The sequence below is a fragment of the Glycine max genome, chromosome 6 (genome assembly GCF_000004515.6).
Source record: "Glycine max cultivar Williams 82 chromosome 6, Glycine_max_v4.0, whole genome shotgun sequence".
NCBI classification, from domain to species: Eukaryota; Viridiplantae; Streptophyta; class Magnoliopsida; order Fabales; family Fabaceae; genus Glycine; species Glycine max.
In genome coordinates, this window is record NC_038242.2 from 14,230,026 (window position 1) to 14,257,996 (window position 27,971).

The window sequence follows — 27,971 nt, forward strand, 5'->3', positions numbered from 1 at the left end:
AATTTTATAAGAACAAGTACTGAATTTTACAGACAAGAATTCTAAATATTTTCATATTAATAATTTGCAGCAAGGAACCACTCTCAGATCCATCACTGTTATTTTTTTAAACCTGAAAACATATGAAGCACTCATTGACAGCGAGAACTGCAGAGACTATTACGCTGGGATGAGTAAAAAACATAAGTTAGGATTGAAGCATATTGGCTTTTTTATTACGAAGTTTTTATTGTCATGGAAAAATGTTTGATTTGAAAGCACAACTTTGTTCATAATTTCAAAAACTAAAAACAGTTTTAGAAAATAGAAATCAAACACACACCACTCACTTTAATAGAACTGCTCAAATCAATGCACGAGACATTGATAGTAGGCTATTAATTTAGATGTGTAGCATAATAAAGAAATTTTGTTATATATTCCGAAGGTGAACCTGCAAGAACTGTTGGCAGGCGTGACCCTAGTTTTATACACACAAGTTTCCTCAAAGAACTTTGGCAAAATTTGAGGTATTCATTGTTGGTAAATCTTTGTGTTTTAATTTAAAATTTATAAATATATATTAATTTCATTTTACAAAATAAAATATTTATTTTAGATCTTCTTAAGATTTTGTTTTAATGAGTCAACTAGTTTATTAGATTTGTTTTGACAACTATAGGTTAGTTTCCAACGGTCATATTTCCAACGGTCATATTTTGTTTGTTGCTTAAGGTGACCTGTGCCTATATATTCTTTTTCCTCATTTTTAAAAAGATGACAGAACTACAGCCTCATCTTTTTCTCCCAAAATTTTCTATATCTTCTCTTATAAAATAATTTATTTCTTGAGAGTAAGAGCATTAATGTTCATAAGGTTTGAGGATCTTTTCGCTGCACACGATCGAAACCAACAGGTTGTCGTGTCTTGGGAGAGGAGCGCAATCAGAATTTCTTACCCGTGCAATGGGAACGTTTTCTCTCTAAGGATAGCGTTTATGCGCTTCAACCCAGGCTATATCTTTCTTCCCCTAATTTTTTTTTCTTGTGCCTATTGTATGTTATAATGCATTATTCATGTGTTGTCAATTAAATTTATTTTGCTACTGTTATTTTGTTATTTAATTCAAGACTGTGCATCTTCTTCGTATATTATTTTCCTTCATTTTTATTTTATTTTCTAACATTCATATAACTAACCCTTTATGTTTATGGCACTATGATTTGTTTCTGAAGGGTTTTGTATTGCTCCTCTTCTCAGGTACACTTACAGGTTGGAGCATGTGCGGTCTAACGATTCTTACATATGGAGCAAGAAGTATTCGTTTAAGGCATCCCCATATCCTGGCCAAAACTCTTTGCAACGTGTTATCATATTTGGTGACACGGGAAAGGTAGTATTCACAAAGAAAATATTGAATGAAAACTCTAATTTTAAGTATGATTAACAAAATGGGGGAAAAAATTTTATTTTGTTTGCTTGTCCTTGAGGTTGAGCGTGATGGTTCAAATGGATATGCTGTTATCAACATGGTTCTCTCAACACCACAGACCAACTCATCAAGGATCTGGACAATTATGACATTGTTTTCCATATAGGAGACATGCCTTACGCAAATGGATATCTCACAGTGGGACCACTTCACGGCTCAAGTGCAAGAAATTTCGTCAACAGTACCATACATGATTGCAAGGTTCTTTTGATTGCAATCATTTTATATCATTGACATCTAAATCAAAATGACCATTTCGTATAACACTGAAAATATTCGGTCCATTCATACTGCAGTGGAAATCATGAACGTGACTGGCCAAACACAGGATCATTTTTTGATACTCCAGATTCAGGTGCAGAGTGTGGAGTTCCTGCAGAAACCATGTATTATTTTCCTGCTGAGAATAGAGCCAAATTCTGGTATGTTACATCAATCTAAATGCAACCTATGATGCGTTTGACATTAGTAAATCAATTTTTTTTTCTCTAATTTAAACTTGTTATTTCACTTTGTCCAAGATTGTCGATTTTACCTTCACTAAATGTTACCAATTCAGTATTTTTATAACTTCAACTTATCTACAAAAGATACCTCTTCATCCATATACTTCATAATACAATTTTTAGCTTTGGCAACTAAAAAAAAGTAACATTATTTTCTACTTTTCGATGGTAATAATTAGTACGTAAACTACAATAAACGATGAACATTGCAAATATGCAGGTATAAAGCAGATTATGGCCTGTTTCGTTTCTGCATAGCGGACAGTGAGCATGACTGGAGAAAAGGATCAAAACAATACAAATTCATTGAGCATGGTCTCGCAACAGTAGATAGAAAGCATCAACCATGACTAATCTTTTCAGCTCATCGTCCCCTTGGCTACTCATCTAATGATTGGTATGCCAAGGAAGGCTCATTTGAAGAGCCAATGGCAAGGGAAAGTTTGCAGAAGCTTTGGCAAAAGTACAAAGTAGATATTGCATTTTATTGTCATGTCCATAACTATGAAAGAATATGCCCCATTTATCAGGTATGCATATACGATGGCTAGCTAGATATACTGTTTCTCATTTCAATTCAGCAACATTGTTTTTCTAATTATCCAAATGCACCTGTTGCAGAATCAATGTGTGAATCAAGAAAACCATCATTACTCTGGCACTGTGAATGGAACAATTCATGTGGTTGTTGGTGGTGGGGGAAGTCACTTGTCAGACTTCACAACACCCCCTATTTGGAGTCTTTACAGGGATCTCGACTATGGGCTTGGCAAATTGACTGCATTCAATCATCCATCTCTTGTTTGAGTACAAGAGAAGTAGTGATGGAGGGGTCTATGATTCCTTTACCATTTCAAGAGACTACAGAGATGTGTTGGCCTGATTTAGGAACCACGTATATAGAATCATATCAAAGATGACATGATTATGATTGTGTGAACAATGTGAATTCTAAAAACTATGACGCCGTATGGCTAAGCATTATTGTTAACTGGCGGTGCCATGGGGGAATGGTCTGGCGGATCTTTTGCCAACTGCCATAGGCAATTTATGAAGGAAGGCTCGCTTCGGCAGCGCCATAGGCCACAATGGAGTGTTTGTATGGCAGAATATTGGTTATGCGCCATTGATAACACTGGCATTATAAAATATAATATTAACATGAAATCACATTAATTAGAATAAACGCATCAATGTTTCATAATTCAACTTTAATTATAGTGAAAAATAACGAAATGTTATTATTTATCTAATCATTGTAGTATATTAGTAAAAAAAATCAAAAAACTGAAAAATACGAGTTATAAGTATTCCATAGAATTTAATAAGTATCCGATATGTCTCAATCAAATCAAATGAGATACATACGGAATACCATCTGACAATCCATTTCAAGTATCAGTGCTTTGAAGGGTAAGATAGAGGAAGTCTGGCAGATAACTTCATATATGTAGTGATTTCAACTTTAAAATTTTAATAGACTGTACAATTGATATGCTACACCATACACACTACATGGCTCGAAATAATAAAACTCAATCAAATACAACGATTAGACTACCAGGCATCAAATGAACCAGACAATAGAAGGATAACATGCATATGTGCACCTGCTCCCATCTGGGTTGAAGAAATTTCGTTTACAAATCACAATAGTCAATAGGTATGACTATTTCAAGTCTCTGCCTCAGCAAGTGTGGTAGTTATCAATCTTCTGAATCCCCAATATAAATTATGAAAGCCTTCACAGAAATAAGCATCCTAGTGAACCAAAAATTTAAGGTGAAAAATCTTAACATTGCGCTCAGGATAAAAAAACAGATGCAACTCATAATGCATTCCTGTCAACCATCCATCTCAACATCACAAGCTTTGCTTTCTTGATCAACTGGTAAACCGACAGATTCCAGCAGACCTTCAATTCTGAGGGGAGAGTGTCGAACACTGTGTTGGAACATAACCTGAAAGTGTAAAATCACAGCATTGTTGTAAACAAAAACAATGAATGATGAACACATTGATTGTGAATCTATGATGGTTCACGAAAGTGTTCTGACAGACATACAGACAGACAGTAAATCCGACTAAGCAAAATAAGCAAACTGATTTGATAAAGTTCTCCTACTCTCTCCTGGATTTCAAGCTGGGCATTTACAGGGTTAGTTCCACATGAATATTAGGAAAAAAACACAAGGAACAGGGAAGCATCAACAAAAATCAATTCCATTAACTCTTCTCAGGAAACTGTCATTTTCTTTTGCAGAGAATTGAGAAAGCCTACCAAAAGTTCTAGCTAAATTACCATTGTGTAGTACAAAGCAGTTTCCATAAATTAAAGGAATCATGTTTAGTGAATATGGTTGGAAAGAAATGCTAGAACTTTGTTTAAGTGATGCTTTTGGAGTTTATTTGGTATAGAGTTGTTCACTTAGCTTTCTTGTGGTATTCCGCTAAAGGTGTTTTCAGGAGGGCTGTCTTTGGTTGATCCGCCGAGAGATTGGTATAAAAAGAAATGCTAGAACTTTGTTTAAGTGATGCTTTTACATGTTTCATGCTCTTTGTTTTTCTCCTTTTTGTCTTAGATTAGATTTTGAAGATATCCAATCCTCTGGCTTGTATCTCATTTCTTTCTTAATAAATTATTTGTGTATAAAAAAGAAAACTAAAGGAATCATCACAAGTCATGTCAAAATGTTGAAGAAATGATTGCCTTTTGAAAGATCATGGCAACAACAGAAATATCAAAAGGCACATGTGAAATAGAATAAAAATATAAACTAAATCTCTGACTTATTCACCACCCTTAAAGCATCTAAACTAAGATACATGTTAGTTGATTTTTATAAGGGAAAACCCCAAAAATACTAAAGGAATAAAGATATGAAACTTAAACTGAAGCCTTAAATGTAAAAATTCATCAAATTACCAAAACCCCAAATCCTTGCATCAATAGTCATCATTAAGCACTAATTATTAGAGTTAAGGTAATAAGTAGAATCTACCCTAAAATCAAATGGTACATCTAATCCTACTACAATTATATCAAACCAAACTACCAATTTGGTCCTCCAAAGATTGTGACATCATATATAGGGCTTCCAAAGATTAAAAGTGACAGTAGAATAGTTTTTTTTGTCAAGCAAACTACCGTACATCACAATAAAGATCAATTTGATGTCACTTTTTAATCTTTTGAAGACATATTCAATGTCAAAATCTGTCAATTGATGTCAAGTAAATCTTTGGACAACTCAATTGGTAGTTCAGTAAATTATATTCCCTTAAAATTGTTTCCATTAACATTGTTGCATTTCCCACATTCTTACAATCCATCAAGAGTAAAATGTTAGTCATTAATTGAAAGGAGAAGTTGCAAAAAGTAAAAAATTTTAGAGCTTTGCTGAAATATTCCCTTACAACCTTAGAGAAACTATCAGCAGAGGCACGAGCTCGATTGGCCTTGCCAAGATAATGTAGATCGGCTTTCTCAAGCTTCCCATCCATCAAAACAAATCCTCCCTCTCCAATTGAAAACCGTAGAAGACATCCTGAATGCAGCCCTGACTGCAAAATTTAAGAAAGTTACATAAAAATTATTTGTTAAACTATAAACAAAGAAAAGTGAGTTTGATGCCTAAGATGTAAGCTTGTTTATTGTTAAAATTTATGATGGGAACTCTATCATACTAACCCATCCAGAATTAATATTTCTCAGCCAACCATTTTTATCAGTTCAATGCTGTAAAAAAACATTAATATCCTAGAAACAATGTAAGATTATATAGTGGCAGAAACTTTCAATTGGTTGAGCCTCACAAATCATAACGATTAGGCATCGGATGCCAATTTAAAATAGAGACCACTTTCAAACAAACCTGTTGTATAAAGCTTCCATCTAAACAGCCAAACACCACAGGAGGATCATCTGAGGTAGTCAGTTTTCCATCTTCTTGAAGCTCCAAAACCACCTGTTTAGAAAGCCAGGGAAACTCGTTAAGCAATATCACATATGCAGAATACAAGTGTATCTTGTATGCTGAAGTAAATATAAAAATTAAAAAGTAAAGGCCTAAAAGGGTATATAAACATAAATTATATATATATGAATCCAATGGGTAGATTTAAAATTTTCATAAAGTAGATCAAGTCTATAAGTGTGACTAAGCCCCAAACCGAGAATTAGTCACATAGCCAACCCAAAGAACCGAAGCGTGTAAGGATACTTTAAGGTCTCACCAGGGAGTCAAAGGCCTTAATAACAGTGGTTAGCAAAAGAAAGATAAAAAAGATCAGGTCCATAAAATATAAACTATCATACAATTTAAAAACTAAATATTTCACCACACCACTTTAGTTTAGCAAATAATGTTATTCAAAATATAAACTATCATCAAGATTGATCTTTTTATAATAAATTTGCTTTTTAAAGTTGGATTTATGTAATTTACTTTTTAAAATAAAGTTATTGAAAGTATTATTTTACAAAGTTTGATATCTGGTATCGATAGATCTTATCCCTACACACACACGCACCAGTTCAAAAGACTTTCTACAATTGTAGGGTGATGAGTATGGGGAGGATCAAGTGCACAGTCTTACACTCTGCTCAGCCCCATGCTTTACATAGTCAGTTTCAAAATAATTACCTTCCACAATCAGTTCTGAATTAAAAGGGTAACACTTAACTAGTATTTCTTATTCCTACCTTTTACATAATGTCCAAAACTATGGCTTGCCAAAACCTCTAGAGATGCAGATAAAGAAAATGCATATTTCATTAATAAAAAGGGCAAACTAATGCACAATTGCGCATTGCTCCCCCCCTAGTGAAGTCTAAGGATGTACAAAATCTTACCCCCACAAATAGAGAGGTTGGTTCCAGGATTTTAACCCATGACATTTACTTCAAGGCTAACACAAATTAAATCCAAATATTGTGAAACCAAGCAATCATATAATCTTGTTTTTCATCTCATATTTGACCGTGTAAAATGTAACATCAATGTGCACCACAAAAACACTTTGTAAACTATGCCTTTGGAAACAAAGTTAAAAGAACATTGCATGTAATTATGCTTTAATTTTTAAAGTATTTAAAAAAAAAAGTTTTTTTGAGACTCCAACCACTGTTGGTACATCTATTATAAATTTATTATGGAGATCCAATGCAACTTGGTTAAAAAGGCATAAATAAGTTAATAACCAAAGTTTAGCATTCATATGTTCATAACATAATCATCACTTTTGTTTTAAAAAGAAGGAAAAGATGCCAGCTTTAAACAAATTGAACTTAGAAGATGGCCAGAAGCTGCTATGACATGTTGGTGAGTTTCTCCTATTTGTGCATCCCAATAAAAACCTTTTTCCTTTTAGTTCCTTAACCAATGTTAGGGCACTGGTTAGCATTTGCCTTCTTTATAATATAATATAACAAGATCTAACTCAACAAACAAGATGCCATAAGGAAGAAAAAAAAGTGTACAGGCGCACATGTTCAAACACAGTATTTTCTATATAAAACCTAAAACTGTATCAGAGCAACCATTAGGAGGTACCCACTTTTGCTTCAAAATCGTAATTGGGCAATTTTCTTTGACAGTAGATAGTTGCAATGAACAAGAAGCAAGAAAAATTGATCCATAAAATGCCTAACAAGGGGAACCAGTGATACATACATACACTTCTCAATCCCAGGGGCTAGAAATCCACATAATCAAACAATGGAAATATAGGCATGAAAGCAAAGCAATGAATGATAAGATGTAAAGGCAACAAGCGAAAAAACCTGCTGTTGGTTTGGAACCTGTCCTTTACTGTCTGTGTCCAAAACATATTGACTACAGTTCTCGTCCTTCCAAACTAATGCTAACGGCGTAATTCCTGCTTGGTAGTGAGAATGCCTAAAGAAGACGTCAAATCAAAAGAATCAACTCAAAAGCAGATTCATCAACTGAAACCTCACTAAAAGTAATACAGGCCATAAGAACCATGACACGAGTTGAAAACACTATATTTCTAAACAATTATGCAAAACAATCATGTTTCGCACTAGAGAACGCACTCGCCAGAGACCCCAAAAGTTAGGTATGAAATCAAGCAGTGTGAACAAATCTATTAGGTTGGCACTTGGCATTAACAAAATGTTTGCTTTGATATGAAAGAAAGAGTAACGAATTACTTGTTATAAAAAAGAAGACCGTCTTTGACATAAGGCACTGGTGCTGAATACGCAGCATAGAGACCACTCGAGTCACAACTATACACGGGAACCAAACTGAACCTATACTTGTGATAATACGAGGGAGGGTCAAAGGCACCAGTCTCTGCAAGCTTCGAGGTCAACCAGAAGAACCTAAACTCCGCAGTGCAATCAGACAGAGGGTAATCCCGCCAACAAACCATGTCAATAACGTAATAAGTCTGATCCACCTGTGCCACCACCAAACATCAGACACAAAGCAAAAACACACAAACATTAAAAAGAAAAACAAACAAAAAAAAAAACAAGACATTTCATTCGAATAACCTAGGAAAGAAGCGGAGATATAAGGTGAGTTGGGTGGTTAAGGGAGAAGGGAAGGAGGGAAAGGTCATGGATTCAATCCCTGCTATAAAAAAAACTAACAATTAACAACTAACATTTGCCCATAAAAAAAAACCTAGGAAAGTAGCAAGTAGTAGCAACCTCGTGAAAGATGCAGTCCAGTATAGAGTAGGAGGGGTCCTTCTTCCTTGCCCCGCTAGGCAAGGCGGAGGGAAACCGATGCAGAATGGCACCGTTCCGCAAACGACTTATCGTCGTTCCGTTGCACGAAACGACGAAGCACCGTTTCCCGGAAGGGCGAGCGAAGACGAACCTGAAAAAGGATGGAAAACGGAGATTCGGTTAATGTCGAACTTGTAGGGAAGCACAGAGAGAGGTTCGAGGAAATTGAGTTTAGGGAGAGAAAAAAAAGGGACCAGTCTTGGGCGAGGTTGTTGGGGATGTCGATCATCCACTCCGGGTGCATGAGCTGCTTCGCGAACCACTTGCGAGCTTCCGCAGCTGAAAGCGTCGACGCTCCAACGATGTCGAGGCTCTCGTAGCCGGAATCCGAACTGGCTTCGGTTTCCGCGAGTTCGGGTTTGGGTTCGGATTCTGGTTCGGGGGTTTTGGGTGGGAGAGAGAGTGCGGCGGAGGCCAAGAAGCGCGCGTGGCGCTGGGCGTCTTGGCGACTCTGTGCCTGGCGGAGCAGAGACTGTTCCCTGCGCCGCTCTTGATCGGAGATCGCTGGTCGCTTGAACGGACGGCGGAGATCATGCGGTGCCATGGCTCAGTTCAGCGCCTCGTTTGATTTTGAATGTTTTGAAGACGAGAATGACAAACAGGAGAAAATTAAAAGTGAGACACTCAAAATTTTCTTCCTAGAAAATTCAAATTTTGTTTGTAAAATGGAGTGGGTTTAAATGTAAATGGATCTAAAATAAAAAAAATGAAAATTAAATCAAATTGATTTTTTTTGTTTTATTTAGATGATAAATTGAACCAAAGTGTTATATTTATATTAACACTCATAATGTTATATGTTTTATATGTTTTATGTATATATAAATTAAGTTTCATAATCTTTTGTAATGTATATTTTTTATTGGGAGGAATCTTTTAATTTAAAATGGATGAAAATTTGACATGATTGCAGAAGGTTTAATATATTAATAAGTTTTATAAATTGTTATTAATAATTTTTTAATATAATTTAATTTTAAAAAAATAAGATATATAAATTTTAATAAAATAATATTTTAGTAAAAAAAATTAAAACTAAACCAAATCATAAAATATTAGTTTTGTCGATTCAAATTTTATTTTAGATCAAAATCAATTCAAATTGAATCATATAAGTTTGATTCAAGTTATTTTTTTTTATGAAAAATCAAACCGAATTAAATTATGAATATTTCTAATAAAAAAATATGATAAACTAATTTTGTGAATAATTTGATGATAAATTGTTTTTAAATTTTGTATCAAATTTTGTAACTTATTAAATAATTTAACTTTTTGATGATCTTATAATTTTAACTTTTTGCATTGTTTGCACATTTAGACGTCAATTTGTCACCATCAAACTCTTAAACACTTTTGAGTATGAATTTTGCTATTTATCCAGATAGGCACTCAATAATGGGCCGGGCTACCTTTTTTGCTTATGGGCCTTGAGTTTTAACCAGGGACCAAATCGCAATATTCACTAATTTTTCGAGTACTCCGACACGGTGGTGGTGGTGGTGTTTGATGGAGCAAACGATATGGGGTCATTTGCCGGTGCTGGTAAGGGCAAATTCAAAAGAATCTATTGAATACATTCTTCAGGCCCTTTGGAGAACTCGAAAAACTGGTCTTGGCACTACCGACCGATGCATCATCCAAGAAATGCTCCAGCTCCAAAATGAATCTGATCTCGACCCAGTAATGTTTCTCTCTTTTTAATAGGGAAAATGTTTTTGCTTTATTCACAACCCAGTAGTACTAGTAGAGTTTTCCTTAGATAATTTATTGTGGAAAAGATTATAATTTTTAACTTATAACACTATCTGCAGCTTCTGGTTTGCCTCCGAATGTTAATCAGGAGGTGTGTTTATGAGAACACTAGCAAGGAGGATATTCCGAAGCTGTTCCCCAGTGAGGTTCTGCCTGAATTGCAAAAACTGTTGACACTTTTGTTGCACAAGTTTCAGCGAGAGTGGCAGGAAGATGTGATGAAAGATCAGGTCAGATATTTTACTGCATATTTTGTTTGTGTATGTGAGCTCAATTGGGTACTTCAACTTTAATCTGAGATTGAACATTTGAACTGTTATATTCAGAATATTGTGCCTCGATTAAAGGCGATGACATGGAATATGGCAAATCTCGATAAAGAATCAGCAGACCCTGCAGCTGTTATCAATTTGAAGGTAAATACCACTCTTGAACTTTAGTAGAGTTGGGACTTTCCATCAATGTGCATATTTAAGTGCTCTGAGTTTATTTTCATGTGTTGCTTGTAAAATGATCAAATGTGGTTTTATGTGATTCTATAGTTTTCACTGCATCCTTTTCAGCTTCAAAATGATGGTCAATTTCACTCGGGAGAGCAAGATGTGAAGTTCAAGTTGGCTACAGATTCTATAGATATGATGCTGAAAGCCATGCACTGTATTAGAGACCAGTTTTCTACTGTGGTAAACACTATGTTGAAGTTTGTTCTTTTATCCGGATTGAACTTTATACTTGTATTCGCTGTGTGGTTTTCTAATGAGCCCGTTATATGTTGTCAGGATGAGGCACTGAATGGGCATTAGTACCAGTAAACCAATGGAGTTTCTTACAAGATACAACTAATGGTATGCTTGATTAAATTGATGCCTTTTGCTTTTAGATTTACCAAGTATGTTTCTTAATGAATTGTTGGTCAAATTTAACAGGCAGAAATAACCTATGTTTGAGATTTTAATTTGAACATAAGTTTACTTTTGTCAAATTGCATTTTCTTCACATGATGGGGCTGTCTTATAAATTGGTCTTCCTGCAAGTATAAGAGAATGAGAGGATATGGATTTTGCTTGTTGGTTTGAATAGGACAGTTGAGCTCATTATGGTTCAATTAATTGTTCTAGTTTCAACAAAGCCTTATCTTACTGGATGGAGAAGGCATGAAATTAATTAATAGAACACCAATTTGAATTTAAAAGAGGAATTTTATTGAATCCAACAGCACACTGTTTTAGATACAAATCTGGAGCCAAGGCTCCTACAGAGAGTTCTTCACTACTCTAAGAACTAACTTGCATCTTACGAAATTACGACTATTTACAGAAAATAACTAGATAGGAACACAACTCACCCCTCTCACAATAACTGCTTTGCAAAGAAATTTCTTTCTACAATTACTGTTGTAGCATTTTCTTTCTACAAAATCCGTTCTACATAGCAGTTCCTCAGACCTTATGGGTCTTTCTGGAGTAAGCCTTCCAGGATGGCTAGTTTACTAGGAGTCTAGGACTTGGATCCAGTAATTGGTCCTCCTCAAACTCTAAGCCAGCAAATTCTGATTTTCTATCATTAATCTGGAGTTACAATTTCATATTTGAACTTTTCTTTCTATAGAGCATGGGAAGGTGGGCCTTGGGAGACTGGTGAGCTTTTATTTTTGGGGGGAGGGACCATGTTGTGTCATGTTAACTAAGAAAATAGAGGAGGAAATGAAACGGATGCTTGCTATGTTGATGGTCTTTGCTTACAATAGAGACAAATTTGCACTTTACTAGCTCTTGCAATGAGCCTTTGGTGTGCAACAGTAAGGTTGCTGTCTTATGAATGGAGATTGTGTTTAAATCCTACAAACAGCCTCTCCACTTTTGGGGACAAGACTGCTACCACCCTCTCTACCATATGGGAAACCTCAACTACTGTGCACCCATTTTTCCATTTTGGGTTCACAATTCCCCTAATTTTTCACTCTCTTGTATGTTTTATAGCTCATAGCACAATGTAATACCAGTGAAATACTGCAGTTGAAGTTTATTTCATGTCTGATACATAAAGCTGATGGTTATTTCAGATTGATTTGATTTGATTTTCTCTGGTATAACAGGAGGACATAAATGAAAGACCTAGGCAGGGGGAATCAAAACTTGATCGATCTTTGGCGGGGAGTTGTGTTATCATTCGGGCTAAAGCCTCAACTGACCAGATCATTTACTATTCTTTATTTAAAAAAGAAAAACTGTTAATAGTGTTATGCTTTTTGGATCAGAAAATTCCAGTGCAAATAAGAAACTCTTTTGGTCATGGATATGACAACCTCATATGTAACTTAATGCAAGTCAGTTTTTCACTTGATTTTCCTTTTGTTTTCTCAAGTGAACTGGTGCAAACACAAGCAAGATGCTTGCACATCCATTGTGGATTACTTTGCAGCTGTAAAACATAATGTGCATTGGATTACTGGTTTAAAGTTAATAGTTATGCTTTTAAAACTTGGAACATAAGTTGCAAATGTTCAAAACAAAATGTCAGAGTATGAATTTCCCTCTTGTAACACGGTGGTATAATTTTTACCTTTAATTGTGGTTGTTCCAAACGAACACTCAAGAAGAACTGTGATAGGGTACCAAATGTTGGTATTCGGGGGCACCAACTTGTGTTTCCGTTAAGTTCCCTGGCTTTTAATTGCAGAGTAGCATGAGATTAAGGATCAACTTGTTCAAAAGAAAAATGTGACCAAAACTCCAAATTATTACGTCAAAATTTACACAAAATTTCACAGTTTCACCTACGGTAAAACGAGAGCAAGTAACTTGCAAAGTGCTAGGTGCTGATGTTACAAAGGGGCTAGGATCTTGTCGTCAGCTCTGATGAGAAACACATCAATTTGTTACTTATGGAATAGAACTTATTCTTCCTGAAAGCATTTCAAACCCTGCTGTTTGGAGGCATTGGGAGAACCCCATCAAAGAAATCACCAAAATAGCCACGAGGCTCGTGTACTAGCCTTGAGATGATATCTCTTAGTGTGATTAGTCCTTCCAGATTCCCGTCATTGTCAGCAACGTAGACCCTATGAATCTTCTCATGGTCAAGCAGTTGAATCAATTCTTTGATTGTGCAATCCTTATTGCATGTAATCAGGTCACCTGACATTGGAAAGGCCCCTTCATGCTTCTCTAAGTAGCTTCTAATGGCTGTCAGGAAGTCTTTTGCTGTAATAGATCTGTGTCATAGTGTGTGAATATATAATTAGTATGTAATGGATAGAACATAAAAAAGAAAGATGGTAGTGTTGTATAAAGAAGTTCTTATTTATCAGTTGAAATGTGTTGACAAACCTATAATCATGGTAGATTTCAGGAGCAGTTAGGAGGAATTGAACATCTTTCAGGCTTATGTTACCAATTGCCGTGCTGCTACCCCTGTCCATCACTGGCAACCCTCCAATCCTCTTTTTCCTCATCAGTTTAAATGCTTGAAGCACTGGTTCATCCTCGTAAACCTGAAAACAAGGAAACCCATCTATTACTAAGTTGATAAAGATTAGTGAGCTACTTGAATGGGGAAAAGTGTACTAGTTATATAAGCTTAATAAAACATATGGGAAACTTGTGCTTTAGAATTATGAGAATCCTTTGTCATACTTGACACATTTCAATGCATTAAGAAGCTTGATGTATGTCGTAATATAACGAAGTAGAGGGATGTATGCACTTATGCCTATACACTGATTACACATGCAGAAAAGGAAGTAGTGTCTTGTGAGGGTTTAAGGCATAATGTATTATAGTTGGTATGCTGTGGCAATTGGCAATGGCATATTGTAAGAAAGCCTAACGTTAGAATAATTGCAAAGTATTGAGGTTTTGTATAGTTATGCCAATAACCTTTTGTGTTGTAGCAGACGCATTACAATATGGAAGGGCTTTATTACTAATTAAGGTGAGGCATAAGCTGGTGTACATTATTTCCCACCATGATGCAGAAATTCAACTTAAGATAGTTACTCACCTTGATAATATGATTTGGTGTCACCATGGGAAGACCAACTTCAGACAGTTTCTTGGTTCCCCAACTCTCAAACCACTGAAGACCAGCACATTCTGCCAACATGTGAATTACAGAAGACTGTGTAATAATGTTGTCAATTCGACCTGCACCCAAGTCCACCACAGGAATACTCTTCATCTTGTACTTGGAAAGCAGCAAAAGCATGGTCAAAAATGAGTTTGATCTCTCCAGAGCGAGAAATGGAGCCCAGCGGAATGACCCTGAAATGTCACGAACCTGTTTGCTAAAGCATTAGCTACTGACATAAATAAATTAGATCAAATCAAACTAAGTGAACAACTGCAACAAGAACCAATTAAAACAAAATCAGTTCTTAGTTTACATTGATAAGGCTAATATACAACCTTGGTGTTCTTATATAGTTGAGAAGAAGTCAGATCCTCAAAGAAATTGCCTGAAGTTGTCGAAGCAGATTCAAGGCCGAATGCTTCAGAAGTTATTCCATTCACTGCAGCCGTATTAGCAGCTCCACCGGATGGACTCCTTGGAGATGTGGGTTCAGACTTTCAACAGCATTGATTGTCATATTGAATTGTTAAAAAAAAGTACCAACAAAAATCACTTCAAGATCAACCAGGTAACATCATTTTTCAAACAGTTCATGATTGAATTGAACATTTACCATGCAAGAAACAATCAAATCAACCTTCTACCAAGAATCAATAAACAAAATTCACATCATCCCACCCAAGGTCGGCCTAAGGATAAAGCAACCAAAACTAAAGTTTTAGGTCCACCAATAAAAATGTTATTAACTTTTTAAAGCAAATTTTTTTTCATATCTTGACTAAAAGGTCCCACATTTTGATTTTAGGCTTCATTTTTTGTTGGACCTGCCCTGACCCCACCAGAATATTGAATTAACGGTAAACATGATACTTGTACTACATTCAATTAGACAGTCTTTTTAGCATGTTTTACTTTTACATTCTCTACCAAATTGCTCACTTCTGAAATTTTCTAAACTAAAGCCGCAAATAAGTTATATATACATCATTTTTCATATAACGAATTTTTGTCTTTGGGGGAGAGGGGATAGGAGGAAGCTGGACATTAAAGCAGGTAACAAATTAATCAAATTCAGATGCCAACCTGATGCAGAATCCAAACAACAATTCCAGCAAACTCAACTATTCCTATATATCTGTCAATCCAACTGGCATCATTGGGTGCATCTACGTCCACCACAGGTGCACTAAGAATGTTGTGTTCTGCAAGTATTTTTACTGCCTCGGCTAGGGTGGCATCTGATTTTATCTCAATTTCTGAACACCCAAAATTATAACCTAAAAAATGTTACATTCTGAAACTGAAATTGAAAAGACACATAAAAGGGGCATAGCATAACAGATACTAAGGTATATTATGAGAAGAAATAAGCGTCAACATCATCTCAGCAGCCCAATATCATTCAGGTAGTGTGTCAAGTGTCAATAAATACTAGTACTAGAGATTAATTTTCATGTAGGTATAATAAAAATCCTTTTTTGTTTTTGTTTTTTTGTCATCCCTAAGAACCAAGCTTTTAAATTGTGATTGTAGTTACAGTTTTGTCGCGATGCTTGATATTGCAGAAAACTGCAAACAAATACAGTCAATACAGCAACAATTGCAGTCGTAATAACTTCAACAACCTTGACAGCCAAAATTACAATAGCAAACTATTTTTTAAAACCTTGCTGAGAATTGATATGTGATATGAGGGTGATAATCCAGTTTTTTTTATCGGTTTGTTGTTAGTTTTTGTTAGTGGGAGAGATTAAAATCCACGACTTTCTCTTCATATTTCTTCCTTCAACCGCCAAGTTAACTGTATAAGGTATGATAATACAGAATGAATCGGTACCTTGATTTGAAGGAGGTGGAGGGAAGGCAGAGACAGGTATGCTTTCAAAGCAAGCATTGAACTTCTCATCAGGACTTAGCTGTGGTTCCTGAATGTCCCATAGATCCTCCACTCGCAACCCCAGCTTCGCCTCTGGGCTCCTTGGACTCTCTTCCATAGTCACCATAATAACTCTCTCTCTCTCTCTCTGTAACGCCAATGCTAACAAGTTAATTATGATCCTTTTTTTCTCTTTACACATCCCATAAATAACTGAAGAGAAGGACACTTAATCTGCAAACACTTCACAAGCTACTTCCTACACCTAAGATCAACACCGTTGGATTTCAAAAACATGGAACATAATCCGTTGACTTTGGAACCAGAAGAAGCGTGGATGATTATGATGAGAGTGCATGTTGTGTGTGATGAACTGCTTCATCTCCACGTAATACTAATGTCTTGTCCTACGTTGTTTTGCGGCATGCTTATCCAAAATCTGCATTATTTTTTGTCACACATACACATCCTCATCCGACACAATCTTTTATTACTATCAACAATAAAATGGTTTGCCGTGCTAACATGCACCAATCGATTCTTTGATAATTAACGATAATTAACCCAAAGGATTTACGTAGTAATATAAAGTTCCGCGTTCATATGCATAAAAATAATTTATTTAAGAAGAAAATTTGTATTTAATTTTTAATTTGTATAAAATTTTTATATAAAATTTCGCATTCATATGTGTAAAAATGATTTATTTAAAAAAAATTATATTTAATTTTTAATTTGTGTAAAAAAAAATTGGGTGGATTGGGGGACACCATGGTAACCTAGGAAAAAAATACTTTAATTATTTTTGCACATTAAAACAACAATAATGCGCCGATATATTATTGATTAATATATTTCCATTATAGTTTTTGTTAGATCGTTTTTTTCTTACATTTTTTATCTCTCTCATAATTACATGATTTCTTGTACAAATTTAATGTACTGGTAGAGTAATGATTGGTTTTATTCACGAAATACACATAAAAAATATAAAAAAGAAAAACACCAAATTTTTTATTTCAAATATAAGAAGATTTTAACTATTATATTGTTTAATGTTATTATTTTTAAAATATTTTTTATTTAATTGAGGTGTTAATTTAATAATTCTTTTTTATTCTTAATATTAAGTTCTAATAAAAAATTAAATATAATTAATTAATTTTTTTAATAATTTAAAAAAAAAACTAATTTTCTTAATTAATATGAAACATTTTTCTCCTATATTTTAGACGGAGGCAGTAACAATTACATTTTCTTTCTTTCCATTTGCATTCTTTATTCTCTAAATCTAAACAAAGCATGATGACATGGATGAGTCGGATAATCACTATGCTGATTTGAGAAGAGGACAAATGAGTCGGGTATTTACTATTCGTTAAGTTGATTCGAGAATATATTATTCTTGTCCTTTTCCCCTTGACTTCTACAATTTGAAGGATATTGTTATTGTTATCCAAAACCCAAAATATCTTAATTTAGCGTAAAATAGAAGAATAAAATAAGACGAATTATTGATTTAGTAACTTTAGATTATAGAAAGGGAAGGGTTGTTTTTTCTCATTTTCTTTCGAAACCTTTACTTTTGTCCCTTCTTTTTATTTATTTTAAATCATTTTATGATATGCCTAGTTAAAATTATTTTCCGTTAACATTTGAGTTGTTGGTCTAAATCCACAAAGAAAAAATTTCCTACAATTATTTATTTCATTTTATTTTTGCAAACTATAAATCAAATAAAACAAAAAGTGACAGCCAGATTTTGAATAAGGTTGACCCAAATAAAATATGTGTAAATTTTAATGGATAATCCTCTCCCTTTTAATCAAAAAGTGCAGGGCCATATTCTCAAAGGTAATGGTTGATCCACTTTCTTTCATTCTAGTTAGGATTTTTCTTTCCTTCCATAATTTTGAGTTCTAAATTTTACTTGATTCAGGCTGAATCATGGTTATAAAACATTTTATCCATCTACACTATTTTGAATTTGAATAAAATATGTTTTTTTTCCTCTAAAATTTTTAAAATTCCGTTTTGGTTCCTTTAAAATTGTCAGTTTTCAGTTCCTTTAATTTTGAAATGCTTCACTTTTAGTCTTTCAAATACAATCTAAACGACTTTTTGTCTTTCTATAAAGCGTTATTTAAAGCAATCAGAAGTCATAAATTTCAAAATAAAGACCAAAAACAAACTGTTTTGGAGAAGCTAAAATCGAATTTTGGAAGAAACAACAACAACAACAAAAGACGCACCGTACCTAGAAAAGAAAATGTTGTATAAATATCAACCCCCATAAGTATCTGGATATCCAAGATTACAGCCTAACCCACTTATAGTGTGTTTGGATTAAGTTCATTGTGATAAATAATTGATTATTTGTTCATGAAGGTAAAACAATAAATAATTATTTCCACTTTTTCATGGAACCATCATGATTTTTAGAAGTATAATTGATTCTCAGTGTTATCCAAACACACTATTAACAAGCCCACCAATGGTTCTCCCTTAATTCTTGGGCAGTTCGATCTAAACAACAGCTTAACTTTTGTTACATGATTGTGACTCATCTCAACCTATATCCTATATAAGAGGACACCTAGCATAGCTCCTATTATGTATATTTAGCATCTGTTAATTTGCTAAAACTAATACCAACTTATTTAAATCTAGTCACTCCTTCACAAGCTCCACTGTACAGAGATAGCTTCCTCTGCATCAGATTGACTAGTGGAATACGTTTCTAAAAAAATATATTTTTTTACAATGACAATAGCAACCAAGCTTTATTTCACCTAATGGGATTAATTATATTGATCAAATGTCACTACTGAACTCGATCAAAATTAAAAACAATTAATAAATCCAATAAACTAAATTAGTTTCAATGATATTTAAATATTTTCTTCAGTCTTCCTCTATCATCATTTTAGTTAAACTATCTTTCATTTGATAAGCATTTCTAGTTAGTCTTTCCTTCCACGACCAAAATATCTTAGGTTAGTTTTTTATATCTTTTCTATATAAATGTTAATTCCAACCTTCTCAAATATAGTCGGCCATACAAGTTAGAACATGACTTTAAGGAACTCGAAATGAGCCAGAGATCAGTACATATTTTATCTGAAATTCTGTACAGAATTTCTGATCACACTCACCTTGACTTTTCACTATGTAAAACACATTTTCTTTGTCCTACATTCTTTCCTTTCTTCTACTCCTCATCTTGGGTACTCAAACTCCCTTTCCAAACAAGGATTACAAAAAGAAAGTATATTGAGTTGTTAGAAAAAGCAAAAAATAGAAACTCCACCTCTACAATGTTTTCTCAGTTGTGTCCATGAGCATCACTTCCTGCAGATTTGCGGTTCAAGTAACGAATGACAGCATCCTCAACCCTGAAGATATTATAAAAAAGAACACAAACAAATTAGAAAATATTTTGACAAAAAATATTATATACTATTGGTGGCCATACATCACACATATATCAATTAAGGATTGGGAGGAAGAGGGGGCATACAGCCTACAGGGTATCCATGGCATAACTTCTAATTTCTCTGTATGATAAATAATCTATGCACCAATTTCATAGTGAAGCCCTATGGACTATGGTATTGTATTGCAATTTCCTACCAGTTGCAGCTTAAGAATGGACACACCTGACAAATCAAAATCTGAAATGAAATGTCTTGATTTTTTCTTCCTAAGTGTCAAGTTGTGTCTAACACAAGTGTCTGGTATAGATGCAGCTTCTTATTTTTATGCGTATGATTGCCAACATATTAAACTCTCAACTTTAGCAAGTGAATACTCACATTCAGGTCACAACCATACTAAACAAACAAGTGTATTATGGATATGTATATACCTCACAACAAAAAGAGATAATGTCAAGTGTCATCATAAAGCTTACCATGGTTGATTGAAGAATTCAGAAGGAAGTTCCTTTTGAACATTATGGCTGGCATCTCCAGCAACAAGTTTTAAATCTTTGCTCTGAGAAGCAATCAAAGTATCAATAAACTCCGCTGGAGACTGACTAAAGCTAAGAAAGAAAGCTCGTCTTCTATGATGCTCCTGGATCTTCTTTAAGGAGGTGCGAATCGCCTCGTCATAAGCTTCAATCTCTTTTTGACTCTCAAAGCCTGCCAAGAATGTAGACATATCCTTTTCCAGTGGAAAAGGCACATCAACCTGTATATCATAACATGCAGATACAGCTGGAGAATGTCCAGAAAGCTTGATGTTATGCTCCATATGTATAGGTTGTGGTTGTGTCAAATGCTGTGCTAACTTCTGAGAAACCATGGTGAAATCCATCTTCTCTTCCCCAAACACCATTTGTAGAGAAGGATCACATATGAAGAATGAAGGGTCATTTGGGATCTGTAGCTTCCTGGACTTCACGTAGTTAGAAAGAGTAGCTATTATTCTTGGGCGAGTCTCTACCTCAATCCCTAAAAGTTTAGACAGTGGTGGTGAAACCATAAACTTGTCAGGTGTATAATTCATTTCTATTGCAATCACTGCAGTAAATTCTTTGTTTCCTTTCCTCTTCACCTCAAAACCATCCTGTTGGGTAGGGGAACGAGCACTATCCCACACAGTGACATGATTATCAGGATAAAGGCTTTGATCCAAGAGTATGGTAATTTTCTTGAAAAATGCAGAGAACTTCGGGTACGAAGGGCTCGATCCCTGTGAAATTCCTGACATGGAATCCACACCATCTTCCAATATCCTTCCAATTATCTTGAGAGACCACCAAGATTCATCATCAGCCTTTCTATTATCAGCATCCATTTTAGCATGATTTGAGAAGGTATTAAACACATAAACACGAAGAGTTTTCTGAACATGAGGAGGCAGCTTAGTCTCCTGTATATCAATCTTTCTCCTGGCCAAAGAAGCATCCACCTGAGCCTCAAAATCAAGCAACTGAGTGTAAAGAGCAGACTCAGGCAAAAGCGCAGCCACCTTTTCAGGTATTTGCTTCTTTTGCAGAACAGCTGGGGTCAACTTCGTGGCCTTAAACGGCGTGGATTGGTTCATATTCAACGAATTGTGAGACCTCAACGGGGGCTTTAGGGTTGCTCGCTTAGCACTTCCGGTGCCCAGACTTGATACACCATTAGCAGTATTAGTTTTTACATTATGCAAGTGAGCAAAAGGCTGAGTTTGAGGTACTTGTGGATGAGCACGTGCAGCCTGAGACTGCAATTGAGCCTGTGCATACTGAGCTTGTGCAAAGACCTGACTTTGGGGCTCTGAAAACTGAAACAGACCATGGAATTGGGTTTGAGGGTGTGACTGTGACTGAGAGAGTAAAGGGTTTGGATGGTTCCATTGCTGAATGGGGTTAGGATGGTGTGGTTGTGGTTGTGGGGCCATTCCAGAATGACCAAACAAAGATGATGTAGCAATATTCTTGGCTTGATTATTCATTCCTATTGCTGCTTCTAAGATCTAAACCAGAATCTTAATCACCCGCAAATTCAGTTAAACTGAAATTAAAATATTATAAAATAATAATCAGAACAACATTTATCACTAGATATAAATGAGACTCTCTGGGGACCCCTGGGTTCTGAAAAAGGAACGATTTTTTATGTGAAAAACATCAAGAAAATTTAAAGAACGAAAACCCTAACTACGAAAATACAATGCATGTAAAGAAGATGCAAGAATTGGAACCGTACCGGGAAAGATTGAATTTGGGTTTATCAAACTTAAGGAATGCACTATGATTTATAGTTGTTGTTTCTTTGCAGAAGAAAAAGACAAAGAAAAACAGAGAAGAGGAAGAAGAGTTTCTTACTGATGGTCGGAAATTGAACGAATGAAGAAATCACTGGTCGGATCGATTGCATGCTCAGTTTTCGTTCTCCTTTTTCATCTTTTTATGCCCAAACATTCTCGCTGGTTTTAAAACACAACGTTGTGGTTTAAATTAATTTATTTTATTTTATCTTTACTGTAATAACGCACATATTACGCGCGACAAGGTTTCTTGTAAGTAAAATTGAGTTACCGATTAGTTGTTCATTGGAAAGAAAAGAAATGAAAGGGTAACCAATGAAAACCGAGGTTGTTGGGTTGAGATAAAAGAGTTGAATTAAATTGATTAATAAAAAAAATCAAGCATTTATATAATTTCAATTTTATCATGTGTTTGTTTGTTTTTTTTTTTTTTTGCTTTAATATCTTTTTAATTTGTCATTGTACATGCATTATAACAAGCAAGTTGCAAAATCAATTATCTCAAAGGCATGTTTGATTTTGTTAGTGAAACAAAGGTTTAACCATAATCAAATATGGAAGAGGCATATTCAATTTTTTTTAAAAGGCATATTTGATTTTGCTAATAAAACAAACACTTAACCATAATCGAATTTGAAGGAGGTATATTCAAATATTTGTTTTTCAAAAGACATTCAATTTTGCTGGTAAAATAAGGGTTTAACCATAATCAAATATGGTGGAGACATATTCCAGTATTTGTTTTTTTATAAAGCATGCGAATATGAAATACAACCTAATTGAATGTAAAAAAGTAATTGTTCTGGTGTGTATCTCATGAGCTATAATAGGGTTAAATTTGGGAACACTCAAGTTTACATTTTTATTGTATTTTTTCTTTGCCTTTCATCTTAATTTTGCGGAGATTGGAGAAAACTACACCTATGAACCCCATCATTTTCCTACACATTTTATTATGACTTGCTCAACCGAATGAATGAAAGTGTGCATTTCTTTAATTTCATCATTCTTGTAACTTTTTCCACTTCTCTTTCCTACGAAACCAACACAGCCTAAATTTTATCGTCATTATTAAAGTATATAAAATATGTAATTTTTTATTTAAAAAATGGCATAAAACTTTATAGCAATTATTCCTTTTATCTTAAAATAAGTATTGTATTTAAAATAAATATCCTAAAATAAATGTCATATTATTTTTTCAATGTAATATTAATTAAAAAAACTACTAATACCCCTAATAAGTATTACTTTAGTTTTTGAATGTATTAATAATATTAATACTAATGTTAGTTTGATAAATTACTACTCTTTTTTATTTATTTTATCATTTTTTTTATTTATATAAAATAATTTAGAACAGACGAAAATAATAAATAAATTAAATATATAACATTTTTTATAACCATAATATTTGAGTTGAGTTTTACTGTACTAACTTGGTCAATAGTATTAAATATTGATTATAAATATATAATTAATGATTTTTATTTTTTTCCTATTAGTCTAATGTGAAAATAGTCTTATGCTAGATACTATTTGATCAAAGCTTAGAAAAAAGGCTTAATAAACACACTCTTAAGCATCTAATCCCATTCCACAAATTTTAGTTAACGTGTTCTATTTAATTTATTTTAAAGAAATATTTGTATCAATTTCATTTCTTAAGAAAAATTGGAATATTTCAATTATTTTTTTAAAAAAATATAAAGCCTTATCCCTACTTTCAAGAATTATGTGTTCATAATTTTAATCTTTAAATATTAAATACATTAATTTCTTAAAAAGTTCATAAATCAATATGTTTGAATATATAAATTAATGTGTGTTAACTTTTCATATTTTTTAAAAATATATGGTTCAACTTCAATATATAATAACATTAACATAAATAGAGGGGGAAATATTAATTTAAATACCCTTTTAAAAATGAGATATAATATTGATGTGTCGCACAAGTTTGTTTGAGTATTAAAAAAATAGATAATTTAAATTTGTCAATTAAAAAAATTAACAAATGAAAATAGGTTTATATATTTAAATACTTGATGCTCTGGTGATTGAGCCAATTAGCTGAATAGAAGAGGATTGGATGGATGATTTTCGTTATTCTTTGCTGCAAGATGTATGCATGGATTGTCTAATATGATTCTATTGGCTTTTATTTGCAGCGGTAAGGTGTAAGCAAAGATGGCTTTTAAGGTGTAAATGGGGATTCCATTCAAACCGTTAAAATCTTTTTATCAGATGAGTGATTCAGGTTGGTCACATTCTTACCATTTTCTCTCTTAACAGAGAAAAGTATCCCATTTGCTGTGAGGCACAGCAAAGTCAGGAAGCCAGAGCAAATACTTCTATTTATACAGGGGCTAAACCATAGGTAGAGAAATTCAACCTAATCTAGTTTTTCATTCCCTCGTCAGAGAAACAATTTCACCTTTAGGAATAGGTGTGTATGATATGTGCGGGATTGAACTTTATGAAATTACTATACTTGTATTAAAACCAATTTAAAATCTCTCTTTTCTCTCTCCGGCACTGCACTGTGCAAAGCACAGGCCCACAGCAAGTAAAATTTAAAACTAGAGTAACGTGAGTTCTCAAGATTTCTTAAATCAACATCTGCGACTAAAGGCCGGGGGGAAGAACACACGCCACACATCAAAGGTAAAATGATTACTATCCAAATAATACGGATGACACAACAAAGGAAAGATGATTATTATCCAAATAGCCGATGACATCACAAAGACTGATATATAAAAACAAATAACAAGCGGGTTTCTAAAGACAAAAATTCTCAATTCAGGGTAGTTTCCCAATATCATAGTTTTTAAAACTTGCAATTCCTCCCGTTGCCATGATCTCCAAGTCCCACAATTGTAGTTTCTGTAACAAGTTATGAAGTAGCGTTATAACAAGATGCAAAACCATATAAAAAAATATGAATCTTGCCAACAAATACAAAACCAACTTTAGGAATTACTAAGGATAAAGAAAAGTCATCTAAAAATACTTACATATTTTATTGAAGGCCACAATGTCACAACTCTGGACATATTCATTGATGGGCTCAACTGTGAGATGTTCCTCAATAAGAGTATCAACAGAAACTAGGTCATCCACAATAGTAAGCATAATTTGCAGTTTCTTGATACCGTACCCAACAGGTACAAGTTTGGCTGGGGCACAAATAAGTAATGTCAGAATGGCAAATATGGAACAGCCATAATAAGCAGAATACAAGCATAATGGTAAAGGATAGTAGTACAACTTCTATCTAAAAACCCATGAATAACATTTGTAACATTTACAAATACAATAAATTGAATATTATAATTCAACTATTTTATGAAGTAGATCAGAATGAAAATGGATAACGAAGTCAAGAAATGTAAAAATATCAATAACCAAAGCCAAAACAAGAACTTTTATATAAAAATAGCATACATGCACCCCAAAGCAACCCTTCCATCTGAACAGATCTCACTGCTTCTTCGAGCTTCTTCATGTCAGTTTCATCGTCCCATGGTTTCACATCCAACAGAACAGATGATTTCCCAGCTGAAAAGGGAATCAACAGAGAATCAATGCCATTGCAAAGTGGTATATGGAGAAGAGCACAGGATAAAGTTCAAAGATAATTAGTGACAAGAAAGAAACTTACACTCTTTTTTTTTTGTAGATGCCTTCACTGCAGCTGCCCGTTCCTCTGCTGCCTTCTTCTCTTCTTCTGTCTCTTCACCGAACAAATCCACATCATCATCATCGTCATCCTCAGCAACAGCAGCCTGAAGAACAGGTTGCATTCAGTCAAAGATCAACCAACCATTTGAGTTAAGACACACAAAGTGAAAAGAAAACATGAAACCATTAGGAAAACACTTGCCTTTGTGTCTGCAGCAGGGGGAGTTGCAACAGGCTCTGCAACTAGAGATCCCTCAACAATAACACCAGATCCCTCGCCAGTAACACCACTGTAGAGTTTAGACACAAAATAGGTATAAAAAATAGTAACTGAAAATTAGTATAGTAACTGAAAAAAAAAGTATGAACGAATGAAAAATATGACTAAGTCACTCCAAATCATCATACTATCTCAGCACAACAGAATAAATAATGCCATGATCCAAGAAGATAAAATCATTGCATAAGACACCAACACGAACTATCACACTATTATGTTTAATTATTCATTAAATTACATGTCACCTATTACATATAATTGGCATGTAAGTCATGGGAAGTGAACTTACGAGATTCTCAACAAAGCATCAATGTGCTTGTACCACCTGGAAACATTTCCATATTCATCTGATGGAGCAGTTGGCAAAGCTGCATAAACAGTAAGATCATCCTTTGTAGCTTGGTACCTAAAAAGAAAATGCAAAAGGGACAATACATAAGAAATAAGGATTTGAAAAGGAAAAAAAAAATAATAGAAGTTGATATAACCTACCAATATAAACCACCATAAATCAACTGCTGCACAATTTCTCTTTTCAAACAAAATTATGTAAAAAGCAAGCAATGATTTTATAAACCTGTCTAAGATCTTAAAATATTCATCATAGGCCCTCTGGAATTTTCTATAGCTTTAAGTTAATTACCCTACATTTATATCAGTAATTTGCACTATATACTTGTTCAAACAAACAATATCAATCAATTTTTAGTCTCTTTTTTTTTATCTCATTTGAAACAAGATAGCAATTTTTTTTCTTAAAGTGGGAAATTCTGATTTGACAAGGGTCATAGATTATTGAGGAATTTATTCGGTTGGTCAAAGAGATTAGGCAGCAAATAATAGCAAAGCCATAATCTGACTCTTTCTCATCTATGATTGAAATATTATTATGTCAATACCCTTTTAAAAACAGTTAGAACAGGTAAATAGCAGCCGCATGTAACCTCATACAAGCTATAATTGCTCTAAAATACACTGCTTCTTTGTGAATGCTTAAAATACACATTTTTCCCTTACGCTTAGCACAATCCTACTGAAAGGGAAATACGCCTTTTATCTTTGATTAATGATAGCAGTATGAAAAACTAACTTACCTTAATTTTAGCCAAAGTAATTAAGCCTGATTTTCTTACATATTATGCATTCCTAATACTGTAATAGCCATTAAAGCTTGTTTATCACTTAAGAAACGAGGATTTATAAAAAAAAAACATACAAACGAAGCATAAAAGCAGTGACATACCCGGTGATGTAACTGCGTGGGAGAAGGTACTCATCAAGTTTCTTCAACCCAGAGGAAGAGCTAAGGTCGTAGAGTGTGACTGCCATGCTTGCTATATATATGTTAATTCCTCTGCAAAATATGCATAACATTAACATGGATTACAATAGCAGCAGTAAGAATTTCAAAAAACAATAAGAAAAAATGGATCTTTAACCAAAACCCATTAATAGAATTCTTCAAACTGCGAAGTTAACTAAAAACATCATGAAAACCCCAAAATTTACAAATTTGTTAAGAGAATTCAGCAATTCAGATAGAAAAGTGTAGCATAGGTTTTGGGAATACAAATTTCAGAGGAAGAGATCGTGAATCGAAGGAGCTTGCTTACCTGTGATAAAAACGCAAACGAAGGCAGCACAAGCGAGAGACGGAAATAGTGGGAATTAGAGAGTGATGATCTCTTTTTATTTTGGCTTGGAACTGAAACCCTAACCCGAATTTCCAATTCGGATACGGGCCATCAAATTGGATTATCCACTAAACCGTTCGACCAAAGCCCAACAAGCACAAGGC

At 34.1% G+C, this 27,971-nt stretch overlaps 5 protein-coding genes and 1 pseudogene across 8 annotated transcripts; 2 read left to right on the top strand and 4 right to left on the bottom strand.

The window, feature by feature from the left end:
- The first annotated feature begins 169 nt into the window (after window positions 1-169).
- LOC100801393 (probable inactive purple acid phosphatase 27) lies at window positions 170-3,281 on the top strand (annotated as a pseudogene).
- LOC100801927 (snurportin-1) lies at window positions 1,430-9,394 on the bottom strand. Of its 2 annotated transcripts, XR_005892019.1 has the most exons (8): window positions 8,939-9,374; window positions 8,664-8,835; window positions 8,157-8,407; window positions 7,764-7,878; window positions 5,854-5,946; window positions 5,399-5,542; window positions 3,589-3,939; window positions 1,430-1,845 (listed from the first exon to the last, which is right to left on the bottom strand). XR_005892019.1 is itself a non-coding variant. In XM_003528063.5 (7 exons), the coding sequence occupies exons 1-7, from the start codon at window positions 9,286-9,288 to the stop codon at window positions 3,823-3,825; spliced, it is 1,242 nt and encodes a 413-aa protein (XP_003528111.1). In that variant the 5' UTR covers window positions 9,289-9,394; the 3' UTR covers window positions 3,430-3,822. The 2 variants fall into 2 exon arrangements, 1 of the variants encoding a protein (XP_003528111.1); XM_003528063.5 differs by lacking the exon at window positions 1,430-1,845 and having other exon boundaries at window positions 3,430-3,939; window positions 8,939-9,394.
- A 733-nt stretch (window positions 9,395-10,127) lies between these two features.
- Window positions 10,128-12,957, top strand: LOC100776218 (uncharacterized). 2 transcript variants are annotated; one of them, XM_003526912.5, is made up of 6 exons: window positions 10,128-10,427; window positions 10,559-10,729; window positions 10,826-10,915; window positions 11,063-11,182; window positions 11,279-11,344; window positions 12,595-12,957. In XM_003526912.5, the coding sequence occupies exons 1-5, from the start codon at window positions 10,254-10,256 to the stop codon at window positions 11,300-11,302; spliced, it is 579 nt and encodes a 192-aa protein (XP_003526960.1). In that variant the 5' UTR covers window positions 10,128-10,253; the 3' UTR covers window positions 11,303-11,344; window positions 12,595-12,957. The 2 variants fall into 2 exon arrangements, with proteins under 2 accessions (XP_003526960.1, XP_006581867.1); XM_006581804.4 differs by having other exon boundaries at window positions 10,155-10,427; window positions 11,042-11,182.
- Window positions 12,958-13,220: 263 nt separating this feature from the next.
- On the bottom strand, window positions 13,221-16,917 carry LOC100776754 (SNF1-related protein kinase regulatory subunit gamma-1). Of its 2 annotated transcripts, none has more exons than XM_003526913.5 (6): window positions 16,408-16,917; window positions 15,654-15,826; window positions 14,906-15,064; window positions 14,502-14,777; window positions 13,829-13,992; window positions 13,221-13,713 (listed from the first exon to the last, which is right to left on the bottom strand). In XM_003526913.5, the coding sequence occupies exons 1-6, from the start codon at window positions 16,646-16,648 to the stop codon at window positions 13,416-13,418; spliced, it is 1,311 nt and encodes a 436-aa protein (XP_003526961.1). In that variant the 5' UTR covers window positions 16,649-16,917; the 3' UTR covers window positions 13,221-13,415. The 2 variants fall into 2 exon arrangements, with proteins under 2 accessions (XP_003526961.1, XP_003526962.2); XM_003526914.5 differs by having other exon boundaries at window positions 15,654-15,847; window positions 16,408-16,892.
- A 2,594-nt stretch (window positions 16,918-19,511) lies between these two features.
- LOC100802455 (SWI/SNF complex component SNF12 homolog) lies at window positions 19,512-22,569 on the bottom strand. The gene is made up of 3 exons (XM_003528064.5): window positions 22,265-22,569; window positions 20,360-21,950; window positions 19,512-19,841 (listed from the first exon to the last, which is right to left on the bottom strand). Exons 2-3 carry the CDS (start codon window positions 21,889-21,891, stop codon window positions 19,772-19,774), a joined length of 1,602 nt encoding a protein of 533 aa, XP_003528112.1. The 5' UTR covers window positions 21,892-21,950; window positions 22,265-22,569; the 3' UTR covers window positions 19,512-19,771.
- Window positions 22,570-24,903: 2,334 nt separating this feature from the next.
- On the bottom strand, window positions 24,904-27,905 carry LOC100777627 (elongation factor 1-delta). The gene is made up of 8 exons (XM_003526915.5): window positions 27,787-27,905; window positions 27,417-27,527; window positions 26,463-26,579; window positions 26,096-26,183; window positions 25,874-25,997; window positions 25,657-25,770; window positions 25,227-25,388; window positions 24,904-25,095 (listed from the first exon to the last, which is right to left on the bottom strand). Coding segments are annotated over exons 2-8 (693 nt in total). The 5' UTR covers window positions 27,503-27,527; window positions 27,787-27,905; the 3' UTR covers window positions 24,904-25,093.
- Window positions 27,906-27,971: the final 66 nt, after the last annotated feature.

Excerpts from the sequence above, each read along its gene's own strand:
- LOC100777627 (XM_003526915.5), bottom strand. The coding sequence starts at position 27,502 with ATGGCAGTCACACTCTACGACCTTAGCTCTTCCTCTGGGTTGAAGAAA. Across the intron at positions 26,184-26,462 it reads GATGCTTTGTTGAGAATCTC|TGGTGTTACTGGCGAGGGAT; the intron begins GTAAGTTCACTT and ends TAAACTCTACAG. Across the intron at positions 25,771-25,873 it reads ATCTACAAAAAAAAAAGAGT|CTGGGAAATCATCTGTTCTG; the intron begins GTAAGTTTCTTT and ends TTCCCTTTTCAG.
- LOC100776218 (XM_006581804.4), top strand. The coding sequence starts at position 10,254 with ATGGAGCAAACGATATGGGGTCATTTGCCGGTGCTGGTAAGGGCAAAT. Across the intron at positions 10,730-10,825 it reads AAGATGTGATGAAAGATCAG|AATATTGTGCCTCGATTAAA; the intron begins GTCAGATATTTT and ends TGTTATATTCAG. Across the intron at positions 11,183-11,278 it reads GAGACCAGTTTTCTACTGTG|GATGAGGCACTGAATGGGCA; the intron begins GTAAACACTATG and ends ATATGTTGTCAG.
- LOC100802455 (XM_003528064.5), bottom strand. The coding sequence starts at position 21,891 with ATGAATAATCAAGCCAAGAATATTGCTACATCATCTTTGTTTGGTCAT. Across the intron at positions 19,842-20,359 it reads GAATTCTTCAATCAACCATG|GGTTGAGGATGCTGTCATTC; the intron begins GTAAGCTTTATG and ends TAATATCTTCAG.
- LOC100801927 (XM_003528063.5), bottom strand. The coding sequence starts at position 9,288 with ATGGCACCGCATGATCTCCGCCGTCCGTTCAAGCGACCAGCGATCTCC. Across the intron at positions 8,836-8,938 it reads AACAACCTCGCCCAAGACTG|GTTCGTCTTCGCTCGCCCTT; the intron begins GTCCCTTTTTTT and ends ATCCTTTTTCAG. Across the intron at positions 5,947-7,763 it reads AGGTTCCAAACCAACAGCAG|GTGGTTTTGGAGCTTCAAGA; the intron begins GTTTTTTCGCTT and ends CTTTCTAAACAG.
- LOC100776754 (XM_003526914.5), bottom strand. The coding sequence starts at position 16,648 with ATGTGTAAAGAGAAAAAAAGGATCATAATTAACTTGTTAGCATTGGCG. Across the intron at positions 15,065-15,653 it reads TTGTTTGGATTCTGCATCAG|TCTGAACCCACATCTCCAAG; the intron begins GTTGGCATCTGA and ends TGCTGTTGAAAG. Across the intron at positions 14,778-14,905 it reads AACTATATAAGAACACCAAG|GTTCGTGACATTTCAGGGTC; the intron begins GTTGTATATTAG and ends TTTAGCAAACAG.